The sequence below is a fragment of the Calidris pugnax genome, unplaced genomic scaffold (assembly GCF_001431845.1).
Source record: "Calidris pugnax isolate Ruff unplaced genomic scaffold, ASM143184v1 scaffold95, whole genome shotgun sequence".
NCBI classification, from domain to species: domain Eukaryota; kingdom Metazoa; phylum Chordata; class Aves; order Charadriiformes; family Scolopacidae; genus Calidris; species Calidris pugnax.
This window is the reverse complement of record NW_015090885.1, coordinates 7,495,760-7,518,232: the sequence shown is the minus strand read 5'-3', so window position 1 is coordinate 7,518,232 and position 22,473 is coordinate 7,495,760. Positions and strand designations below refer to the sequence as shown.

The following is a 22,473-nucleotide window of genomic DNA, read 5'->3' as shown; positions in this document are numbered from 1 at the left end:
TGTTATTTCTTTGTTATTGTTACTGTTCATCAGTTTACACTATCTACACTACTCTCTGCCATTGCATATAACACAACTAATAATTGGTAAGTTTTAGTCTCTGCTTTATGCAAACATAAAAGTTTGAAGCTTTTTTTTAATTGACTGTATCTAACAAAACAGTTTAGTATTCTTTGCTTACCTATCATTCACTGGTAGGACAAGGTTGCAGTTCTTCCGTAAATTCAAGGCTCGGTTTAAACATGGAGCTTCACTATTCTGTAGTCAGTATTCCTGCTCTAGAGAAAGCAACATGCTGTATATTCAGTGGGGATATCCAAAAATTTGTGTGTACATATGTAAATACAATTCAATAATTATTATAATTTGGGGCTAAGCAAAGCAAGTGGTTTTACATGTATTCTGGGGAAAGGGAAAGTAAAAGGAAAGCCTGAATGGACTAATTACAGAATTTTGTGCATTGTTTCCATGGCAAAATTTGCTGGAACAAAGATGCAGAAAAATTGTTACTGAGGTGAGCAATAGATGAATGTAGTCGCTCTTATCCCAAGCGGTAATTAAAGAGCAATTTTCTGAATGATTGACAGTAATATTTGATAACATAAAAATAAAGAACTTCTGTATTAAAATCAATGGTCGTATATCCAGTGAAGTTTCTGAGAGCAGAATCTATCATTAAAAGTGCCTGTATTTTATAGGCAGACACCACTTGTGTAGTAAATTTTAAAAAAAGAACAAAACAAAACAAAAACCCAAAAAAACCAGAAGCAAAACACAACCTACATTCTTTTAGTCTAAAATATCATCTGCTTGTACTAGATGTGGACATAAACTGGACATTTAAATGGATGGAGACATTCCATAGTATAATGTATGGACGGCCAGTTGGTGAGCTTTATTAAAATAATTTTATGTAATAAATTAACAGCCAGATTGATGATCAGTATTTGAATATTGTGTATGATGCTGACATGATATGTGCCTGTATTCAGAAGCATCACATTGCATTACTCTATGTCTTATAATAATGATAGAATAAAATAAAATTACTTAATATTTAGTACAGTAATGCAGAAGAAACAAAGATGTGTTTGAAATAATTTTTAATGACCAAGAAGATTATTTTCCTGTGAGGTTAGAAGCACTCAGAGACAATATGAAAGAAAATAGTATTTGATTCCCACAGAAGCACAAGAGCTGCATTTTCAATGTTACCGAATATGGTAAATCAGAGCTGAAATAGTTTGGGAGTCACTAATCACGTTTGGTGTGTTTGAAAATCAAGCTTGTGTGTTTTTCTACAGACACACCAAAAATGATTCTGTTTTAAACACCAAATGCCTGATTTCGTAAGAACATTTCAGCATTTTTGGCATCAGCAATTGCACGCCTATACGATTACCTATCTGTTTCTGGGCATTTATATATTCCCTGTGTTTACAGTAATTATGCACATGTGTACAAACTCCTGACTTGTACATAAAAATAAAGCAGGAGCTTAAATAAATTGCACATACAATTCCATACTTGAATGTGCAATCTTGGTAACCATAATTAAAAATGTAAGCATGTTTTTAAGCTTCTCCTTTTAAAAACTGGATGTTATAAAGTATTTCTTAAAGTGGGTTAGATTGTATTCTCATTGCCATGATTTCTTGCTAATTAGAATAGTGTAAAAGAGACCGTTACATGGAGAAAAAAAATATTGCATAGCTTCAGCTGATCTATTATAAAAGCAATTGGTCTTGTGAAAGTTGTGAATCCAAAAATGAGCAGAGATCTTAAATCTTTAAAAACTACGGTCTTATAATAAGGCCATAACAAGAAATGGTATCCTTGTAAATAGTGACTGCACTATTCTTCAGATTTTTATTGTTAATAACTGCCTGTAAGAATATTACATTCCTTCAAGGTATGCCTTCTCTAGAAAGCTGTTCTACAGTTTTGTAATAAAGTAATAAGTCATGTCAGGGAGAGCTTTAGTAGGCTTTCAGTGTACACCTTGAGTGTGTTCTGAGGCATGAAGCCAAGTGCCATTAATTATTTGAGAGCTGTGCTGGTAACTTACTATTCTTACACAGAAAATTGGTCTGACAATGCCAGCCAACAAATGTCATTGCAACAACTAGCAGGCTGGAAGTTTTTGTGCTTGTCAAAAGTTGAAACCTTACAGCTTCAGAAAAATTGCTTCCAGAAAAAGCACCTGCAAAACAAATGAAATTATTGCTATCATAGGAATTAATTAGCCCAGACTCGCAGATTCATTTGTTATGGACAAAGTGTATCTGCAGATTCAGATGGTTTTTCCTTGCACACAGAATAGAGAAATCCTTGGTGAACTACCTAACATACATACTGAGTTGAAAACAGAAAGGTTTCTCATACTAGGGGGAAGAAAACAGAAGAAAAAATGGGGAGAAAGATAAGATAGAAATATCAGTTTATAGTATCAGTAGAAGGGACAGAAAGGAAGAATTGCCTGTATATTTTAGCATTTGATAAAGGATATCATAAGATTGACAAACTGCTCTCCATATATCAGGGTTTTTTTTACATATATCTGTTAAGAAAGCATTTTAAATTTTGTATATTTATCTGATAGGAAGCACTTTGAATCTTTTTAATAATAGGACATATTTTTCTAGCATTTAGTTGTTATGCTCAGATCAAGAGATAATGATTTTCTCACTGTCACCACTACTCTTAGAGATCTCTCTTTTAACATTCCAATAGAGAAAAATCTTTTTGGAAACCAACAGCACATTGGCCATTACATGAACATATTTATGATACTGGGGAATTCCTTACCAACAATAGAACATATACTTGAACTAGAGACCAAAACTAGCCATGCAACTCTGAATTGGGAGATCCATCTTTTTACAATTATGATGACAATGGGAGGAAAAAAAAAGAAGAAAAAGAGGAGGCCATAGCTTAAGTGGACTTGACCATTTATTCAGCTCCTACTCTAGCGCCAGCTTTGCAGAGCAATCACCTGCTGTGGGTTTACATTCATTGTGATCATGAAAGATACACAAATGAGCACCTCCTTATAGAAATGCTGCCTTCACTTTTATGATATAGAGATAGGTAATGTGCAAAAGGAATAAGTCACAAAATGGACCTCATCTCTGCAGACCACTTTTTCCACTTACAGGAAGAAATATTTGATACAGTCTAATGCCTATTTGCAGTGTTGTGTGATAAGGTAGAAGTCCTCAACTATTCATAACAGTGTAAATGATTCTGTGAAAACAGAAGTCTTCATCACCTTCCAAATTGGATAATAATTCCTCTTGAATTGACATGGAGAAAATCCAGCAAACACAGGTTCCTTCCACGGTTATAATAAATAATATTTCTTACTGCTGTTATTCAAACTTGTCTTTTGTAGCGTTCACTGAAGTGTTAAGAAACTTATCATACTTCTGCCTTATCCCTGCCCCGCAAAAGCCCTTCCAGCTACAACTGTATCCTAACCACTATTTCAGCTTTCCTTTATAAAAAGTAATTTGATATGCTGAACAGCTCCCAGCAATGTTAAATAAATACTCCCTATGCGCATCATGATATGGTGTCCTTAATCTAAGAGGTTTTCTTGATTTCCATATTGCCTTAGTCTGAGGACTACAGCAGCAACGTTCCAGGTCACTCAAATCCCAGCTTTTTACTGCACATGACCGAAGGAATGAAGAAAGAGCATTTTCTTGAAAATAAAGCTTTGTAATAATGGAACAATGATTAAAAAGTAATGAAATGCATTATTAAGATTATACTTTACAATGAAGAGTTTTAAAAGCTACTGTGGACAGATTTTTGGGACTTAATTAATAACTTGTGCCATTTACTCCAGTGCTGCATTGTCCCGACATGTTCTCAGGGTTACATTCTCCTGCTTTTCTAGTTAAAGGTGATTACTGGAGGTGCTGGAGATGGCTGCTTGGAGATGCGATGATCTTTCCCTTCCATCAGACCTTCCTCATCCCAGGAGTATGCACTAGTATATTGCAGGAAATTACTTACCTTCTTTTTCACTGCTGTCACATTCCCTGATTACCATTTCTATTGTGTACCTTAATTAGCTTGACTGATTTCTTTTGTTCAGTATCTTCCTAAAACACAGTGATGTTCCTTTAAAAATTATGCAGTGTAGAAAATAGTATTTATACCATCTCCTTTGAAGATTTATGCAGTCTGTCTAATTGTGGATTTTCTATGGGGTCTGTCCATAAGATATCAACAGAAATAAAGACTAATTTGGATACGGAGCAGTGCATTTGCATATGCATAGTTCCCACCTTAAACAATTTATTAGATTTCAGAGATCCCCACAACAGAGGCAGCAGCACAAAGCAGCGAGTCTCTCTTCTTCCATCACTAGTAAATTATCCCAGTCTTCCAGCCATTTTGGTCACCTGCCATTTCTGTGAGACATCTTGACTTTTTGTTCTTCCCAATTCCATAAATATCACAGTAGTGTATTTTTATTCCGTGGCTAATAACAACCTGCCTATATATTATTGGTGATTTGCACGTCATTGGGACAACTTCAAGACAGTGTGACAGGTGATTACCTTCCAGCATCAATGTTCCCGCCAGAAACTGCTCATAGACATCAGCTATGGAAACCTGGGGCTAGATTCTGCCTTTACCACTTTTACCAATTAACAAGAGGTCTTTGTGGCCACATACAGTACATTTACGATACATTTAGGTACATAGGTTTTCATTGGATGGAGGAATCACGCAATTCACCTCTGTGCCTGGGAAGATTATGGAACAGATTCTCCTAGAAGCTATGCTTAGGCACATGGAGGACAGGGAGGGGATTCGAGACAGCCAGTATGACTTCACCAAAAGTAAGTCCTGCCTGACCAACCTAGTGGCCTTCTATGATGGAATGACTACATCAGTGGACGAAGGAAGAGCTACAGATGTCCTCTGTTTGGTCTTCTGTGAGGTCTTTGACATGGTCCCTGGAGAGATATGGATTTGATGGGTGGACTGCTCAGTGGATGAGAAATTGGTTGGATGGTGGCATCAAGAGGGTAGGGTACACAGCTCAATGTCCAGATGGAGATTGGTGACAAGCGGTGTTCCTCCGGAGTTCATACTGGACCAGCACTGTTCATCAATGACACAGGCAGTGGGATCAAGTGCACCCTAAGCAAGTTTGGGTATGACACTAAGCTGAATGGTGCAGTTGATACACCTGAGAGAGAGGAGGCCAGCCAGAGGGACCTGGACAAACTCATGAAGTGGGCCTGTGTGAACCTCAAGAGGATCAACAAGGCCAAGTGGAAGGCCCTGCACCTGGGTTGCAGCAACCTCCAGTATCAGTACAGAATGGGGGATAAAGGAACTGAGAGCAACCCTGCCAAGAAGGACTTGCTGGTACTGGTGGATGAAAAGCTGGACGTGAGCCAGCTCCCAGCCCAGAAAGCCAACTCCATCCCGGGCTACATCAAAAGAAACATGGCTAGCAGGTCATGGGAGGTGATTCTGCCGCTCTACTCTGCTCTGGTGAGACCCCACCTGGAGTACTGCATCCAGCTCTGGAGTCCTCAGCACAGGAAAGACATGGACCTGTTGAAGCGAGTGCAAAGGGGGCCCACAAAGATGATCAGAGGGGTGGAGTGCCTCTCCTATGAGGACAGGCTGAGAGAGCTGGAGTTGTTCAGCCCTGAGAAGAAAAGGCTCCAGGGAGAACTTATTGTGGCTTTCAGTATCTAAAAGGGGTGTAAGGGAAAGATAGGGATGAACACTTTAGCGGGGCCTGTTCCAGTAGGACAAGGGGTAGTGTTTTTTGGACTGCTCAGTGGATGAGAAATTGGTTGGATGGTGGCATCAAGAGGGTAGGGTACACAGCTCAATGTCCAGATGGAGATTGGTGACAAGCGGTGTTCCTCAGGAGTTCATACTGGACCAGCACTGTTCATCAATGACACAGGCAGTGGGATCAAGTGCACCCTAAGCAAGTTTGGGTATGACACTAAGCTGAATGGTGCAGTTGATACACCTGAGAGAGAGGAGGCCAGCCAGAGGGACCTGGACAAACTCATGAAGTGGGCCTGTGTGAACCTCAAGAGGATCAACAAGGCCAAGTGGAAGGCCCTGCACCTGGGTTGCAGCAACCTCCAGTATCAGTACAGAATGGGGGATAAAGGAACTGAGAGCAACCCTGCCAAGAAGGACTTGCTGGTACTGGTGGATGAAAAGCTGGACGTGAGCCAGCTCCCAGCCCAGAAAGCCAACTCCATCCCGGGCTACATCAAAAGAAACATGGCTAGCAGGTCATGGGAGGTGATTCTGCCGCTCTACTCTGCTCTGGTGAGACCCCACCTGGAGTACTGCATCCAGCTCTGGAGTCCTCAGCACAGGAAAGACATGGACCTGTTGAAGCGAGTGCAAAGGGGGCCCACAAAGATGATCAGAGGGGTGGAGTGCCTCTCCTATGAGGACAGGCTGAGAGAGCTGGAGTTCAGCCCTGAGAAGAAAAGGCTCCAGGGAGAACTTATTGTGGCTTTCAGTATCTAAAAGGGGTGTAAGGGAAAGATAGGGATGAACACTTTAGCGGGGCCTGTTCCAGTAGGACAAGGGGTAGTGTTTTTAAATTAAAAGAGGGTAGGTTTAGACTAGATATAAGAAAGGAATTTTTTACAATAAGGCAGTGAAACACCGGAAGATGTTGCCCAAAGAGGTTCAGGTTGAAGGGGGCTTTGAACAACATGATCTAGTTGAAGATGCCCCTGCTCATTGCTGGGGGCTTGGACGAGATGACCTTTAAAGGTCCCTTCCAACCCAAACTATTCTATGATTCCATGAATCATAATCATTGACACTATAAATAGTGAAACAGCTTGAAAATTTTGAGCCAAAGTTTGCAAGGTTCATGTGTGGGTTTTTTCATGCTTGTTCCTTGTAATAATGTCAGTAATGCAGTGCCTGCAGTAAGGTGGTAGTACAGTCTCTGTGCAGTTAAAAACTGGAGTCTTCCTATCCTATTAGCTTTTGTTTTTTTAACTAGGCAGCCTTTTTATTGACTCAGATGCCAGAAACAAATGTGTTTCTCTCAAATCACTGACACATCTTCACTAGTCAGAGGATAATCACTAATTTCTTTCACACATGTCTAAATAGCATGAAAGCTGCTTTTGTTTTGATTTTTGCCTGAGTTTGTTTTTCACTTTCGGAGCTTATACAGGCTTATACAGAAAAGGACCTAAGAAAATGAAATCATCTCTGGGTTCCCCTTTAGGAGGTGTATCTGAGCTAAACACACACACAAAATAAGTTGCAGTGAGCTGAAATATAACAACTTTTTTTGAAAAATTAACTGTATTGACTCATCAGTTTATAAAATGTGTTTAAGGGGTAATTTTAAAAGTTTGCAGACCCTCTTTAAAGCAGTCTAGCTTGTATTATGAATAGTTTTTATTTTTATGGATATGGATCTGTAGTTTCAATGCTTGATATTTCCAATCAAATGACCCTCATTTCAGCTGCTTATAATTTTGCCAATTTTGTATTCATTCATACTGAAGCATTCCTAACTGCCATCTACCTGTTGTAGTAGTAAATTTCATTTACTATATTAGTTTTGTAACTAATAATACAGCTAGGTCCAATAATTAAGTGAAAAACAAAGAAGAGGTTAACAACGTAGATTATACATCTACAGGTAAAATCTATAAATAAGGTGACAAATACAATGGGTAGGTAACCTGTGAAAGTGTCATTCTGCTTATGATTAACAAAGAAAAGAGCACCAGTTACATGTGTTGTTCCTACACTTGTCTCCATCTTGCCTGTAAGTTAAGGGAAAGCCAGAATATGGACAGCCTTCCTCCCAGATCTTTGAAAATCCTTCTATTACTAGGTAATGATAATCTCCAGCAGCACTACCAAAAGCATCCTGAGTCACTGAGTAATTACTGCTCTGTATGTGAAAAGTGAAGTTTAATAAGATTAAGTTTATTTTCACACTGCAAAAGCTATTTGAGTCACCTCAGTGGCAGACAAGGTGTTTCTCTTTGTTGTTTTTAGAAGTCTTTAGCTGCCAACTTAAAAGTCTTTGAGAAGTAACTGACAGCTCCTTAACAAGTGCAGAATAGTATTCACCTGTGCTGTGTAGTACAGACCCAGCTCTTTAATGAGCTATTGAGTTGTATCTATTATGACAGCCAGTGATAAAATTAATATCATTGACTGTTTTCCTTGTCTGTTTGAATTTTTTTGATAAACACAGATTCTTTAAAAACATGGTATGTGACCTGAATAATTCCTTAAGTTATTGTATCGCAACTAATATTTTATACAGAGAAAAACTGCATTGATGTGAACTGAAAATACTGCTTGATATATACCAATTATCTCTTTTGTAATTTCTTCTAATCATTTTAATAAACAACCTCCATAGAATATTGAAATATGCGAATGACAGAAAATAAGTCACTGGGGAAAAATGAATTATCACAAGGAGAAAGAACAATTAATTTCATTTGCCTATCTTGATTATGTAGTTATATTTGAGAAAGCAGCCTTATACCTGCATCTTTTTCCTTTCCTCTCCCTTGTTCATCTCCAAAGTCAAGCATGTGAGTAATGCTCTTGTCTGTTCTCCACCTCAAAGAATAGGAATTAGAGAGCAGAAGATATTGGCAAGAGAAGAGATTGACTGGAGCATACAAACACAGATGCATTTAAGTGCATGCTGAAGCACACAGAAATATAATCCATCAAATTTACTGCAAACAAAAAAGGAAAATCAATCTATTGTCCCCCAAAAGATGGGTCATTCTGTCATTAACTTTCTTAGGAGTGTCTGTTGTCCCCTCCTTACCATCTGTAGGAAATGAACCAAACTAGAGCCTTGCTTTCTTGATACATTATGTCTTTTATTCTTGTGTTTCAACTAATCAGCATGTTCCATAATTTATGATCCATCATGACTGGTCTTCCTCCAATGGGTTTTTCATGATGCCTCAAGTTTCTAGCAACTCCCCTTGCATGGTCTCACTATCAGTTTGAACATGACCCAAAGTGAATCATCGCTCTTTTCTCACAGACCATTCATGACCTGAATAAAAGAAGGATCATGTGAAGAAAGTAAAGACATGAAATTACTTAATCAGATAGTACTCACATTCCAATGTTGTCATCATAGCTTCATTGTCTTAGTTCTGTAATACCCTAATCTTGATTTTGTGATTGCATTCTGCGTTTTGTAATATACAATGTGCATCTTTTGTTACACTCTTTTCTCCTGTTCTATATACTTACTCTAAAAAATAAATTGGTTAAAATAATATCATAGTTCCTTGTTTCTGCACAGTGGCAGAAGAGAACAGGCCTTATTGGATTGCCCTTTCTATAAAGTGATCAGATATCAGAGAGGTAAGAGGACGTTAAAATTTTAATAATTATATATATTGACAGAATATATCAAATATGAAAGATGTCAGTCTCATAGTGCATTACTGGGTTTCAGAAAGCGGTATGAGGTGGAAAAGCATAGCAAATTATGTGTTTTAGAAAGATTAAACCACCTCTTCCACAGCTACTGATGGTTGCCATTCATTGTAAATGACAACAGAGTCTTCTTTATTTTAATTTGATTGATGAGTTCTCAGCAAGCTATAAAAATTTTCATGAGAAATATCTTCCCACACACAGACCTGCCTAAAAGTTGCTTCTAAGTTTGCTTTGGATTCCGCTTACTTCAACTAACTTGATAACGGTTGATTCAGATGTTGAAAAACTGAAAATTGGAATCAACTTCTTTCCATCACAATGACGCGCTCCCACAAAGCAGTGAAGATGCCCCTTTTTTTTCTTTTAAAGCAACAAGATTTATGACCATGAAGATGAGCACCATATTTGCATTTTCCAGATTTCGTGATGTTTCATATACATCATAACCCCCCTCAGGCTGGGGAAGAACTTAATGGCCAGTCTCAAGCAGTAAAGACTCTTCTGCAAAAAAGATCACAATTGCATTTTCTAGTAATCAACCCATGACCTTAATTACTGGACTGGGCAATTCAAAAGATCCTTAAAAATACTGTTCCATCCAGCACAAGATGAAGCTCTCCCTCCTCACTGCCTGAATAATAACGCTATGAGGCCACGTCCTGTGGCTCACCGGCCTAAGCACAGGTCAGTTTTCATCTGCCTTCCCCTGGAGTTGGAAATATGTCTGGTTTCCCAGATGGATCTCAGTGAAGTATGGCTTTCTCTGCACTTGCTGTTATTTATATCCGGCTTTTGGTTTAATTTGTTGGGGTACCACATGGCTGTCACTTCCCTGAGGGCCTGTAGTAACAGGGGTTCCCCAGGGTCAGGCAGGCAGGGCATGTTCCACCATCTTGGGCCTTTGGTGGTGGGTTGGGCTGGGCCAGGATGTCAGTCTGCTGTTGGGCAGAGCTTGACAGGGCCCATGGCCAGTCAGGGCAGGGCTGTGCCACAGCGGAGCAGTAGCCCGGGTGGGCAACAAGCCCTCAGCCAAAAGCAGCTCCTACCAGACAGGGGTCGGCCTTATGACCACTCTGTTAAGGCAGCCTTTCCCTATGGCCCCAGAGGGACATGGCCACCCTTGGCTGCACTGCCTCTGAGCTGTCCCTCAACCCCCACAGCCAAAACTCTTAGCAGGGGGATGCACTCATTATCCCATTACCTTTGGGATGGTAACAGCCATAGACTGACCATGCAGCCATGCACGGGGAAGGGTGGCTTCTCACAGCATCTTGCACCACACACATACCATCCTGTGTGGAACAGCTAAGATTGTATCTCATTTTAGGCAGTAAGTGTACAGTGCACTTCTACAGTTTTTCTAGTCTGCTTCAATACCTCTGCAAATAACATCAACAGGGTTAAACTGCTTTGCAGCTGCTTGATAAATGCCTTCTCCCACTCTCTGCCCAGGCTGAGAGGCTACCAAGCCATGAATCACTTTCTTTAAGAGTTCATGAGAGCTTTGTGTAGCGTTAATTTCTCTTCATATGAATCTATGTGTAATACAAACAAAACTAAATGCCATATATTAAATATTAAATGAGGAAAATGATATTAATTGCAACCTTTCTGTAGTTTAAAAACATCATAGTCAAATCCCAATAACGCTGTACTAAAGCACATTTATAGATGTGTTACCTTATATGAAGCCAATTAAATTATCAGTGCATCTCTGCAAGATCTCTGGTATTTCATTGGAGAAAACTTTAGTGTCTTTGAGGTGTTCATTCATTCAGATACCCTGCTAATTATGGAACCATTAAGACAATATATTATCATCCTCCAGGCCTTACAAAAGTCAAATCTCATACAGTTCATATAATTAGTAACTCACAATAGTTAGATAATGTTAGGGAAAATAAGACGCCTCCCAGTGATTTGGAAGTTAGAAAAAAATACTCTTTGATAACAAAGATAAAAACAAACTTTAGGTTTTTTGGAATAGCCATTATTGGAAGCTTTTTCAGGCAGAAGCTTTTCTTAGTTTAAATTTTAGTTTACATTAACATATGCACAAATAATTTGTGAAGATGATAGATATGATAACTATTAACAGAGTGAAGAAAATGTTACGAGAAACACTTTGAAAAATACTGATTTATCAATCCATATAAAATAAAACTTTCTCCATACATAAAGATCTGGAACAAACTTTTAACTTACTTGTAATATATTTACATATGGTATGATTTTGCATGGGAAAGATGGCCTTTTTCTTCTCCAAATACAAAACCACAACTCTAATTAAAAGTTTCTGAGTTTCTGTTTGCCCATCAGGCAGTTTGTGTGTGGCTGAACCGCCACAAGAGAATAAACAATAGAAATATAGGAAACTAGGCAAAATCTGAGGAACTTGGTTAAGATTAAGCATGTAAGTAAGCCCATCTCTACAGTCATATCCTAATCCTTATTTCAGATAGCACGTGACTTCAGGACTCTAAAGTTGAGTGCAACATTTAATGCTTGTGTATGGTTTGATATCACGATCTGCAGTAATACACAGTGATTTACATGTAGTAGTGCAATCTGCAATCTCACAGCAGAACGTAGCACAACATAAAAAAAAAACCAAACAAAAAACATAGCACAGTTTTACAAAATGTTATGCATAAACCAGAAATTACAATGGAATGTATATACCATTGACTCATTTGTGCAATTTTCCTGTAAGTTTTAATTGGAATTGCTGTGAGCTACAGTTGGCTTACAGTGGTCTTATACAACCTTAAGCTCCATGAAGACACCTAAGTCTGAGGAACAGAGAGATTCTTCTTGTCTTCAGAGGGAGACCTCTTAAATGGTAGTTGAGGCATTTCCTAAATGAGTTTTTAAAAACCTAGGTAGTAACTCCAGTGCTTGCGAACTTTCTGTGGAAAATGGTAAATTTAGCAATTGTTGTTAATTGTACCACTGAAACACAGTATTTTTCAGCAGAATCGAAGCTGAGATACATGCAGCATCTCAACTGCTTCAGGGTTGTGCTGCATGGTCATTGATTTTGATAGAGTAAGAGTTTATTGTCTTTCACCTTGAATGTTGGCAATCAGCACTGAGTTATCTGGAGAGCTGAGTTATCCCAAGGTTATGGTCATTTGGGGGTTTTCAGTTTGTGTTATTTTATCTTGTTTATGAAGGGCTGTTTTTTATTTGAAAGTATCCAGTAATCATGGTTGTGTGATTCTGCATTGGGACGAGGAGTGGGTTATCAATAGCTTTGTAAACTTATCCATAGAAAAGCTTCTCTGATATCTTCCTCTTCCTCAGAATTTGTGGTATATACCTGGCTTAATGGATAAACGTATTTAGATTGGCTTCAAAAGAGTTAAAATAATCTACATATTCATACATATTTTCCCCCCATCTTTTCCATGAGTATATATGTGCTTTCTTTTAAGAGGCATACCATATCAAACCATAATTGCTGTAAATACATTACAGAATACATTTCAGAATAAAACATTTACTTTTTCAAATTTGAAACGAATCTTCTCCTTGAGCTTGATTTTAGAATTGTGAACTGCCTGAAATTTAAACCAAATATTTCTCTTGAAAAAGAGTGCTATGTTTCTTTTTATCCGAAGTGGTTTGTCATTTTGGGGGACAGAAGGGAAGAAGGAACGATTCAGAAGTAATGAGGATTTTAAAGAGAACTCATTTTGCTTTGACTGAAACAGTAACCTGGAATTGCCAACGGAATTGCCAACTCTTTAATCATAAACTTCCTTATATTGCACCGTGTGTATGAAAGGTGGCCATTAAAAGCAAAAATTTAGTATTCATCCTTAGATAAGCCAGGGCAGGATTTTGGTATGAGAAAAGAAGAAAGGAGCAGGGAAGCGTAACACTCTTCCCTGATTTTGCCTTACCTCATCTCTCCCTTCCTTCCAGCAAAGCTAAGAGGAGTCAGTACCGACAGCCTATATCTACAATGCTGCCTTCTTCCCTGCACCAAACCTGCTGTCTTTCCAATCAGTGGAAAATTACTACTCGCTATAATCACAATTGTATCAGACCAGTAGCCTTTTTTCAAGGGGAAAATCCCTGCTGTTCCCACCCCTCTTATCTCTAACACCAGAAATACCTTTTTCTTTTTTTTTTTTTTTCCATCAGTGACAGCAGGGCAGGATTCCTCCCTAATTTCTATTCAGCAAAGTCAGAAAAACACACTGGGAGGAGAACTGCTGAAATTGTGGGGACAAAATTAAGCTCTTAAAATTAAATTTGAAAAATTGGCTCTTGGATTCTGATAGGCAATCATCTATTATCTTTTTCAGTCCCATCTTCTCACTCCTTTTGCCTCAGCTACTAATAAAACTGCTTTTATATCAAGCAGGTCCTTTGGAATCAGGAGCAAATCTGTGTGCGTTATCTATGAGTTAATACTTTTTAATAACGCACTTAATGTGAACTGGTAGTGATTCCATAAAATGCATACCTTTGGGTACATTTTAAAGATCACCTCATTTTAATATTGTTATTTTGTCTTATTATAAGAGAAGGAAGTACTGCCTAGTTTCTCTAGCATTTTAAAGAAAATAGTTTTGAGTATGTCAAAATGAGAAAAAGCCGCATGGATCTTCAAAATGGTGTTTTATAGCAATGGTTTCCATCGTACCGCTTGAGGAGTCAGAAGGCATATGAGTCTGTACAGTGTATACATGTTTGCTCTTTCATTTGTTTCAGTTCTGTTTTCATATTGGGAAGCGAGAAGACAGTAACTGCAATACATGCTGGCATGTGTAAATTTGGTAGCTGGCAGGAGAAAGAAGGAAATTTCTTTTTAAACTTGTGTGATGAAGTCTGAGGATAATTTTAGAATAACATTTCAGAATGCAAACCTGGCAGATTTATTATAAGGTTCATTATATCTTGTTATTATTTATTTATTATAAATTGTTTCTGCTTTAAAAGCCAGTGAAAAGGCACATGAGATTGTGCTGTGGCTAAGAACAGCAAGGACACCTGCTCCAAGTTACTGGTGGCACAGTGAGCTCTGACCATCACAACATACTCCATCCCCAGCTCAGCTGCTATCCCAGTTGTTTCCTGACACAATTGAGAGTAGCCTCAGGCTTGCAGTAATATGCGCTAAAAGGTATCCACATCTCCTTCCTCCATCTCTGAAGGTGGTTATGCAGCACCTCCCAGCCTCTCAGGCCAACAGGGTGCAGAGGACCCAGCTGTCAGAGGCTGAGCCTTCTGTCAGAGGCTTCTCATGGGACTGTAGGCAAGTCAGATGCATCTTTAAATATATCAGGATGTCATCCTTGTCTCATTGAGGTGTTGTGAGGGTAAACATATTAAGCATTGCAAGTCTCCATTAGTTATATAAGGAAACCTTATAAATAGCTTTAGTGATAAGAAATTATCTCACTCTTTCTTATTAACCGATGGAACATACATAAAACATAGATAATATGCTTTTGTTTAGTGATATTAGTGAAGTTGTCTAGGTAACAATTTCAAGCAGCAGTGAGGACTGTCTGTAAATTTGGAAGCTGTCTCTTTTAATGATTTCCCGTTTTATACCAAGAACAGATTTACTTTTTTTTTAAGTCTATATACCAAAATAAAAACTGTGAAGAATACTATGATCAAAATAGCGTATATATTTAGGCTGGAAAGGAAAGAAGGTGCATTATACCTGCATGGACCAGATTTTACTTATTACCAAATCTTGCTTCTGTTGATGAAACTTATTTTCTTGTTTTACAGCTTGCAGGCCTGGATTCTATAAAGCATTTGCTGGAAATGTAAAGTGTTCCAAGTGCCCTCCACACAGCTTGACTTACGTAGAAGCTACTTCTGTCTGTCAGTGTGAGAAAGGTTACTTCAGAGCTGAGAAGGACCCACCAACTATGGCATGTACCCGTAAGTCTGATCAGTACCAGTGTCTGCAGTTCTCTTCTCCTCTGTCTCACTTATTTATTTTTGTGCTTAAAAAAAAAAGTCATGAGTTTGTACATTTTATGAAGGATCCCATTCAAGATAATCAAAAGAGACTTAAAATCAATATTTAAACATCATATTTCTATTTAGTCTAGATATCTCTAAAAATACTGGCATGTGTCTTAGTTTGGTGATTTTTTAACTGTTCTGAGTTTTTAATAGATCTGAGAGATAATACAAAGTGTGTAATCATCATCATATAGATAACAATGTTGAGTTTTAAACTACCAGTATGTATTTTAAATACAGGAAAATATGCTTGTACAAAAACTTTCAAAAAACTGAGGAGTCATGTAAAGACAAAAACTGATATGAATACTCTGCTATCTCCCCAAATTTAAATGACAATTTAAGACAAATATCGTCCCAAGACAACTTAATAAAAAATAACTCTCTAAAAAAGACAAGAAAATCATAAAAAGGAAGGAAAAAAGATATATGCAATCAGAAGGAGATATAATTAAACTCTCTTCCATGTCATCATCTTTCAGCAGAGAGTTATTCCCTCTCATACAACTGTGATAATGAAAATTCTTTAGATTTTTTGGTAATTTTTCAAATACAACATTTTGTGATTTTTGACTGACCAAAATTTGTCATTAAGACAAAACTGACGCCCAGAAGACTAGGGGCAGAAATTCTGACCGAGAAAAGATTTTTACTATTTTGATCAATGTGCTCATGCCTAGAAACATAAAGCATAAATTTTCTTTTCACTTAATAAAATATTTCTCATAGATTTTCATGCATGGTTCATTACTTACTGTGATTCATTTATTGGTCATAAAGCAACTATATCCATTTAATCTCAAAACTGGGAACAAGCAGCAGCAGTTAAAAATCTGTGGGTGAAATACTATATTTACATATAAAATCCTATTATTTAATAAAGACGTTAAAAATCTGTTTGCAAATTTTCTCATATACGTAGTTTCTGTGTAGCATTTTGTTAGCTCTTTTGGTGGAGGATTTGATTCAAGTATGGTTTTTGTCACAGTCCTCTTGTTAAGAGAATTTGAAAAAAAAATAACATTAAATACATGAAGTATTTTAACAGATGAAGTATACAAGAAGCTTAAGAGATAAAACCATGAAAACAAATGACTACTGCAATAACCATCAGTGTATTGTCATAATTTTGGAATCTTTACACTGCATAAGTCAGCACCATGTAAAAATAACTGAGCTGACCCTAACAGAATTAAACTACTGCCTATGCTCGTGTTAGTCTCTCTAATGGCAGTATACTGGAGCTTGGAGCTGATTTACAAAGTCATTGGTACTCTGTAATCCTGAGGTCATTACGTAGACCAAGACATTGTCCATCCACTAAATGGGAGTGATTGTCACTACACATGGCATTCCTAGGGTCCAGAGAGGCACCCTAGTCCAACGTACACACTATCTGCTGTCAGCTCCCTCTGGAGCAAGGCACATAAGCCTATCTTTTTGCACACAATATGTGAGGGAATAAACAATGTTGTTCCAGACTTCCCACAGGAAAATGGTGATTACAAATAATTCAACTCAAATGAGTGCCCCAAGCACAGGCCATTAAAAACTTACCCACAGAACTAACCCACATCCCAGGCGCTCTTGACAGTTTCATGCGTAGAAAGATGGTTTCATTCGTGCATTATGCAGATGTGGTTCCATATTATTTATGTAATTGATTTTTCATCTCCAAAAGATAGTCCTTCTCTGAAAAAAATACTCATACATGGCATTATGTTTCCATAATTATCTTTCAGGGCACAATTTTAAGCCCTTCTACTCATTAGTATTGATAACATAGGGAGGAGCATGAGAGCTGTGTGGCATCAGGGAGCAGGTACCTACAACACCCCAGTGCTTTCCCAAAAAAAGCAGGGTGCTGAGAGCTGCTTTGTCTGAAAACTATTAGGGAAGACTTGCTGCCAGACCTGCTAAGTATGTCAGCCAAAATAACTGAGTGGAGACAGGGAAGAAATCAGCCACAACAGAGGTAACTGTGCCCCGTCTCACCCCAACTTAGGAGAAATAAGAAATAACGAAGGAGGCAGTGACCCATATTCTAGTTTCTGCCTTGCTCTTGGTTCAGTGCCACCATGCATTGCCTCTCATTCGGCCTAGACTGCAAGGTATCAGTACTTCATTGACTGTAACAGCTGATATATTCATCTTATACCTACTATGATGATTATTTCTCTAATTGTCAGCTCTGCAAATGACACCGAGACTCTTGACAGGCAGACTGCATTCCAATCTTCTTGCATGTCATCAGTAATGAAGAGTCTGCAGGCCAAATTATTCCCTAAGTGATATCTTTAGCCCCAGTGCTTTCAAATTACACTCTCAGTTATTAAAATTATGTTTCTGTCATAAATACAACCTCACTGCCTTTGGTGGGTCTGTGCAGATGTGGCTAATTTAAATTTAATAAACAAAGATACAGATATGAGACAGACTAGAATTTAGATTATTCCTTCTAAACTGTCATGCTTTACTGTAATAAAAGGAGTAGAAAAGTTAGGGGGGAAAAAAAAAAAGAGCCAGTTTGACTAAATAGAAAAGACTGTGCAGTAAGCAAAGGCCTTTGCTGCATAACCACTTTTGGAGTAGATCTGCATTTTTTATATTCATTTGCAAATTTGTGTCCTAACATAAGATGTAACATAAGAGATTAGAATGTTTTCTTGTGATTTTTGGATGAGAGTTGTTCTTTAATCAAACACAGATTTAATAGTAGATTCCTTTTACAAATTTCTTCCTATTAAAACATTTAGAACCAACTATATTCATATCTACTTTGTGTGCTTCCCCAAGTCCTACAAAGCAATATACCTAGGATAGGTAGATATTTTATTCTCTCTCTCTTGTCATTCCTGTATAGCCTCACTCCAGAACTTTTCCTCAGTAATGGAAAACTTGCATATGCAGCATTATGGAAAATAACGACCTTGATTTAAGAGACTGTGAATTTAAGGGTTTAGCTTCAGGCATCCACTTTTTTCAGGATGAGCTTCAAATCTAATTTGATTAATTCTATTAAAGTGCACACATTTCCAAAATTGTAAAGTTCCTATTTTTCCTTCATGTAGCTGTATTTTGTAAAAGAAGAGTCGGCACTTTGCAGAAAATGATAATAAAATTCTAATTTTTATAAGAGGAAAGAAAATTACATTAGGATATATTGTTTATCTCTTTCTCCTAGCCTTTTTCCCTTTGATTGGCGCTTGTTATAAATCTCTTGCTGTTACTCTTTCTCCTTATTGTATTTCTTTGCCATGTGTGAGTACTCTATCAGTGATCTCTCTGTATACGCAGTGAGCAACAAATAGCATCATATCTAATCCCCTGTCTGATTGCTCTGTGCATAAACTCTAACATTTCCCACCATAGTGTAATTGGATAAATTGATCCATCTTTTCAAGGTCAAAGTCAGGCAGGCTTATATTGGGTGACTGAGCCTGAATGCATCTCTTTCCATGTTATGCTTAAACAATTTTGAACCCAACAAACTTATACTCTGTTCAATAACCTCTGCCACAAACTGTATCCTCTCTTTTTTTAGAGTCAACACTGCTCCAGCAGCAAAATCAAGCAATGTGCTTGAAGTCTTTGACTCTACTGCCTCTATTGTTGGTTTGATATATATATACTTTTTTGTAATTTATCATAATGCTCAGACTTGGGCTATTGGTTTGTAGTCACTGGCTTCCATTCTTCCTGCCTGCCTCACAGAAAAAGAGTAAGTTAGTCTGAAAAGAAAAAAATGTAATTCTACACCAAATGACACTACTTATCTATGCTACATGTATGTATGTGTATAAAAAAGCAGTTATGAACTCAAGAGGCACAGCCAGATGCTGATTTTGAGTACTCTCCAATGATCATTAATTTTTGCCCTTCCACTGTAAATTCATTAGCCGAATAACACACATTTTGAAGAGTCCAGTAGTTAGTAAAGGAAAGTTCTCACTTAAAAACCAATGATGTGTTTTCCAGACAGTCATCACTCTGTAGTGTTTAAAATACTGCAGTGCCCTCACTAGACTTCTGCAGCTTTAGATTTGCTCCTCTTTTCTTCCATGAAGGGCAAAATGCACTTCACTTTGACAGAGGGAGAGGATACACAAAGCAAGATGAGGTGCAAGATGAGGAACTCAGTTCTGTTTCTGTTGGAGTTGACCTGATTTTCCGTAAGGTATCAATGCATCTACTCCACAGAGTGTAGAAATAATTCTTATAATTTGCAAATGAAGCAAAAGACATTGCTTACGCTGGGGCTATGTTTTATCTAAGAAGCAGAAGAGCTACATTTTTTTTAATGCTCATCCATCTGAAGTGTGTTTTACTCTTTTGCATAAAATCCAAAGTCATGAATTTTGCTGTGAGGAAATGATCCGTAATTTTCACCAATATACTTGTTTTCCTTAAAAATGAATATAAAGAAATCCCTGAGAGCTTTGCACGCAGATGTCTGCAGAAGGGTTATTGCTGCCAAGTTTTTGCAATGTGTCAAATAATCTTTGTATAATTTATAAATGATAACAAAGCAATCAGGCCACATTCATAAAAGCCCAGTGACACATAATTTAGCTGAATTTGAGGATTAGAATTAATTGTTTCTCTTTGTTCCAAGTTCTAAATCTTAGTAAATGATTCACTGCATGTCATTACAGCTTAATATTTGCATGAAATCACAGTTTAACTGGCATAATTTAACAGCAATTAAAAAGCTATTTAATCGTCATGCAAATTGGCATGAGGGGCCTTGAGTATGAAGGGTGTCTGAGTCTTTTTTTTAGTATTTGCAGGCGGACAGTAATATACTTTCAGACATCCCAAACATAATTGATAATGTTGTCCCTATTCATTGAAATGTGAATGTACAATAATTCATGTTTTCTCTTACAATTGAGGATTAAGTCCCAAATCATGAATATAACAGCCTTCACTGTCTAGTACGAATAAAAAATAAAATACACTGTTTAAAAAAATATATCTACTGTATTGGTTCTTCTACTAATGCCATCTACATAGAATATAACAAAAATCTGATAGGAAATTAAAATATACAGGGCCAGACAAAACTCTCCTATTGTCTGGATTCACAATAATTCCCATTTTGGCCTGACAAAATTGATGAAATAACACTAAAAAAACCTGAACTGTGGTGACCCATTGTCATAATATCTATACTTTCTGTAATATGAAATTTAACCCAGTTTTAAAACACTGGCTCAAATCCTTCAAGCAATTACACACATGCTTAGTTTTAAGTGCATGAGTATTACCAATTATGTCAAGGGGATTGCTGATCTGCTTAAAGTTATGCACATATGTAAGTGTGATTAAGGCTCATCCTCCATATTCCTAAAACTCCTCATTGGTTTTAATAGTGGGAATTTATTAAGACCAGTCATTATTTAATTCTCACAGCATGTTTTTAGAGGACCCGTAATTATTCCTGTCTTCTGCACATAAATAGTAAGAACTGAAGCTGAAGTAATATGTGCTAGTTTTAGCTGATTCGAATCTCAGAACTGTTTTCCAGAGTAGCTAGAACCATTGACCTGACAGTAATTTTAATGGAAAGTTTAGAGATTTGTAAATCTGAGACACTCTAAGGTTGCAGGGGCTTTTGGACCACATCAGCATCTTCAAAGCTATACCTTGTCTCTGTTTTCCACACCATTGCAAAATGCTGTATCAATATAATTCGCTTTTGTTAACAAGTTGCATTTATAAATACTTACATATTACAGTATTTAAAATGTTTCAGTATTAGACTTATCACAAGGTCATAGTCAAAGACATAGTCAAAGGAAGGAAATACTCAAAATATTCCCTGTGACCATAAAGATTGCAAATTGCAAAAATAATTTTCATCTGATGGGTTCCAGAAATACTGCTTTTCAGTACGAATGAGCCACATACCATAGAGCTAAATGATTCCTTGATATGCTGAAAAATAACTGGTCTTGACTGTCAGGGGCTTTTGGCCTGCTAGGTATGAACTCTGCACAGATAGATACACAAGTAAATACTCACACAGATATTTTTAATTTTTTTTTTTTTTTGGCTAAGATTTGAGATCCTGATTTGTATATGAAATGTTAGGAGGAGTTTTGATACTTCATTTTCCTCCCTAATGCAAAGTTCTGGACATTTATTTGACTATACTTTGGGCACAAGGTCTTGCCTTCACTCCAGAAGTTGTCAAACTGGAATTTACAAGAGTGTTGATTAATATTTTTGTTTGCTTGTTTACTTCTTCTCTCATTGTGATAATTTTTTTAAAAGGGCATTATAATATTTTAATTATCCAACTCTCAGATTTACTCTTTCACTCAATTTGTAGGGTGAAATACACTCTGTGTAAGAATTAGCTGATGTCATTTGCAAATGCTTCATACAATCTTCCAGTCTGCTTGAGAGTCCCTGAAGTACTGAAAAGCTCACTCAAAGTTAGAACAGTATCTCAATCAGAACTTTATACTTAAGTCTTGCTGGTGCGTTGCATAAATCATGAAAAGCTGCAAAGCAAGCTGAAAGTTTTAAAAATTCTGCTAACCATTGGCTAAGCAATCCATGTGCACTGTGATTTTATGTTGAGAGTTGGGAATATAAAGCTTATTCAACTTACTCAGCTGAAAAAACCTAGAGATCGTCAGTTGAGTTTACCACAGTCATCTTACATATATCAAAACCTGGAGTATAATGCCTTGCATTTTGCCAAATCTGTTTTTCTTATTTAATTTTTATGGGCATATTTTAGGTCTATATACAAATTGCTTTTGAAAACCATGTCTCTGTAAGTGCTTGGTTGAAATATGTTAGGTGAAAGAGGAAGGATATAATAAGAGATGGAGATAAGGTTATTCAGACTTCCTTTAACAATTTCTGCCTTTCCTTCACAAAAAACCTATCTGAAAAATCATTCGGTGGTAAAGTTCTTCCATCAGATTCTGGAAGCTGATCTATAAAGCCTCAGATGATTTACATGTGATCCTACACAGT

General features: G+C 37.3%; 1 protein-coding gene across 3 annotated transcripts in view; it reads left to right on the top strand.

The window, feature by feature from the left end:
- Positions 1–22,473, top strand: part of EPHA6 (EPH receptor A6) — a 501,230-nt gene that overhangs the window by 240,770 nt on the left and 237,987 nt on the right. For all 3 annotated transcript variants that reach the window (XM_014947321.1, XM_014947319.1, XM_014947320.1), the window contains one exon: positions 15,235–15,390. In XM_014947321.1, coding sequence (XP_014802807.1) covers positions 15,235–15,390 — 156 coding nt within the window. The remainder of the gene's footprint in view (positions 1–15,234; positions 15,391–22,473) is intronic.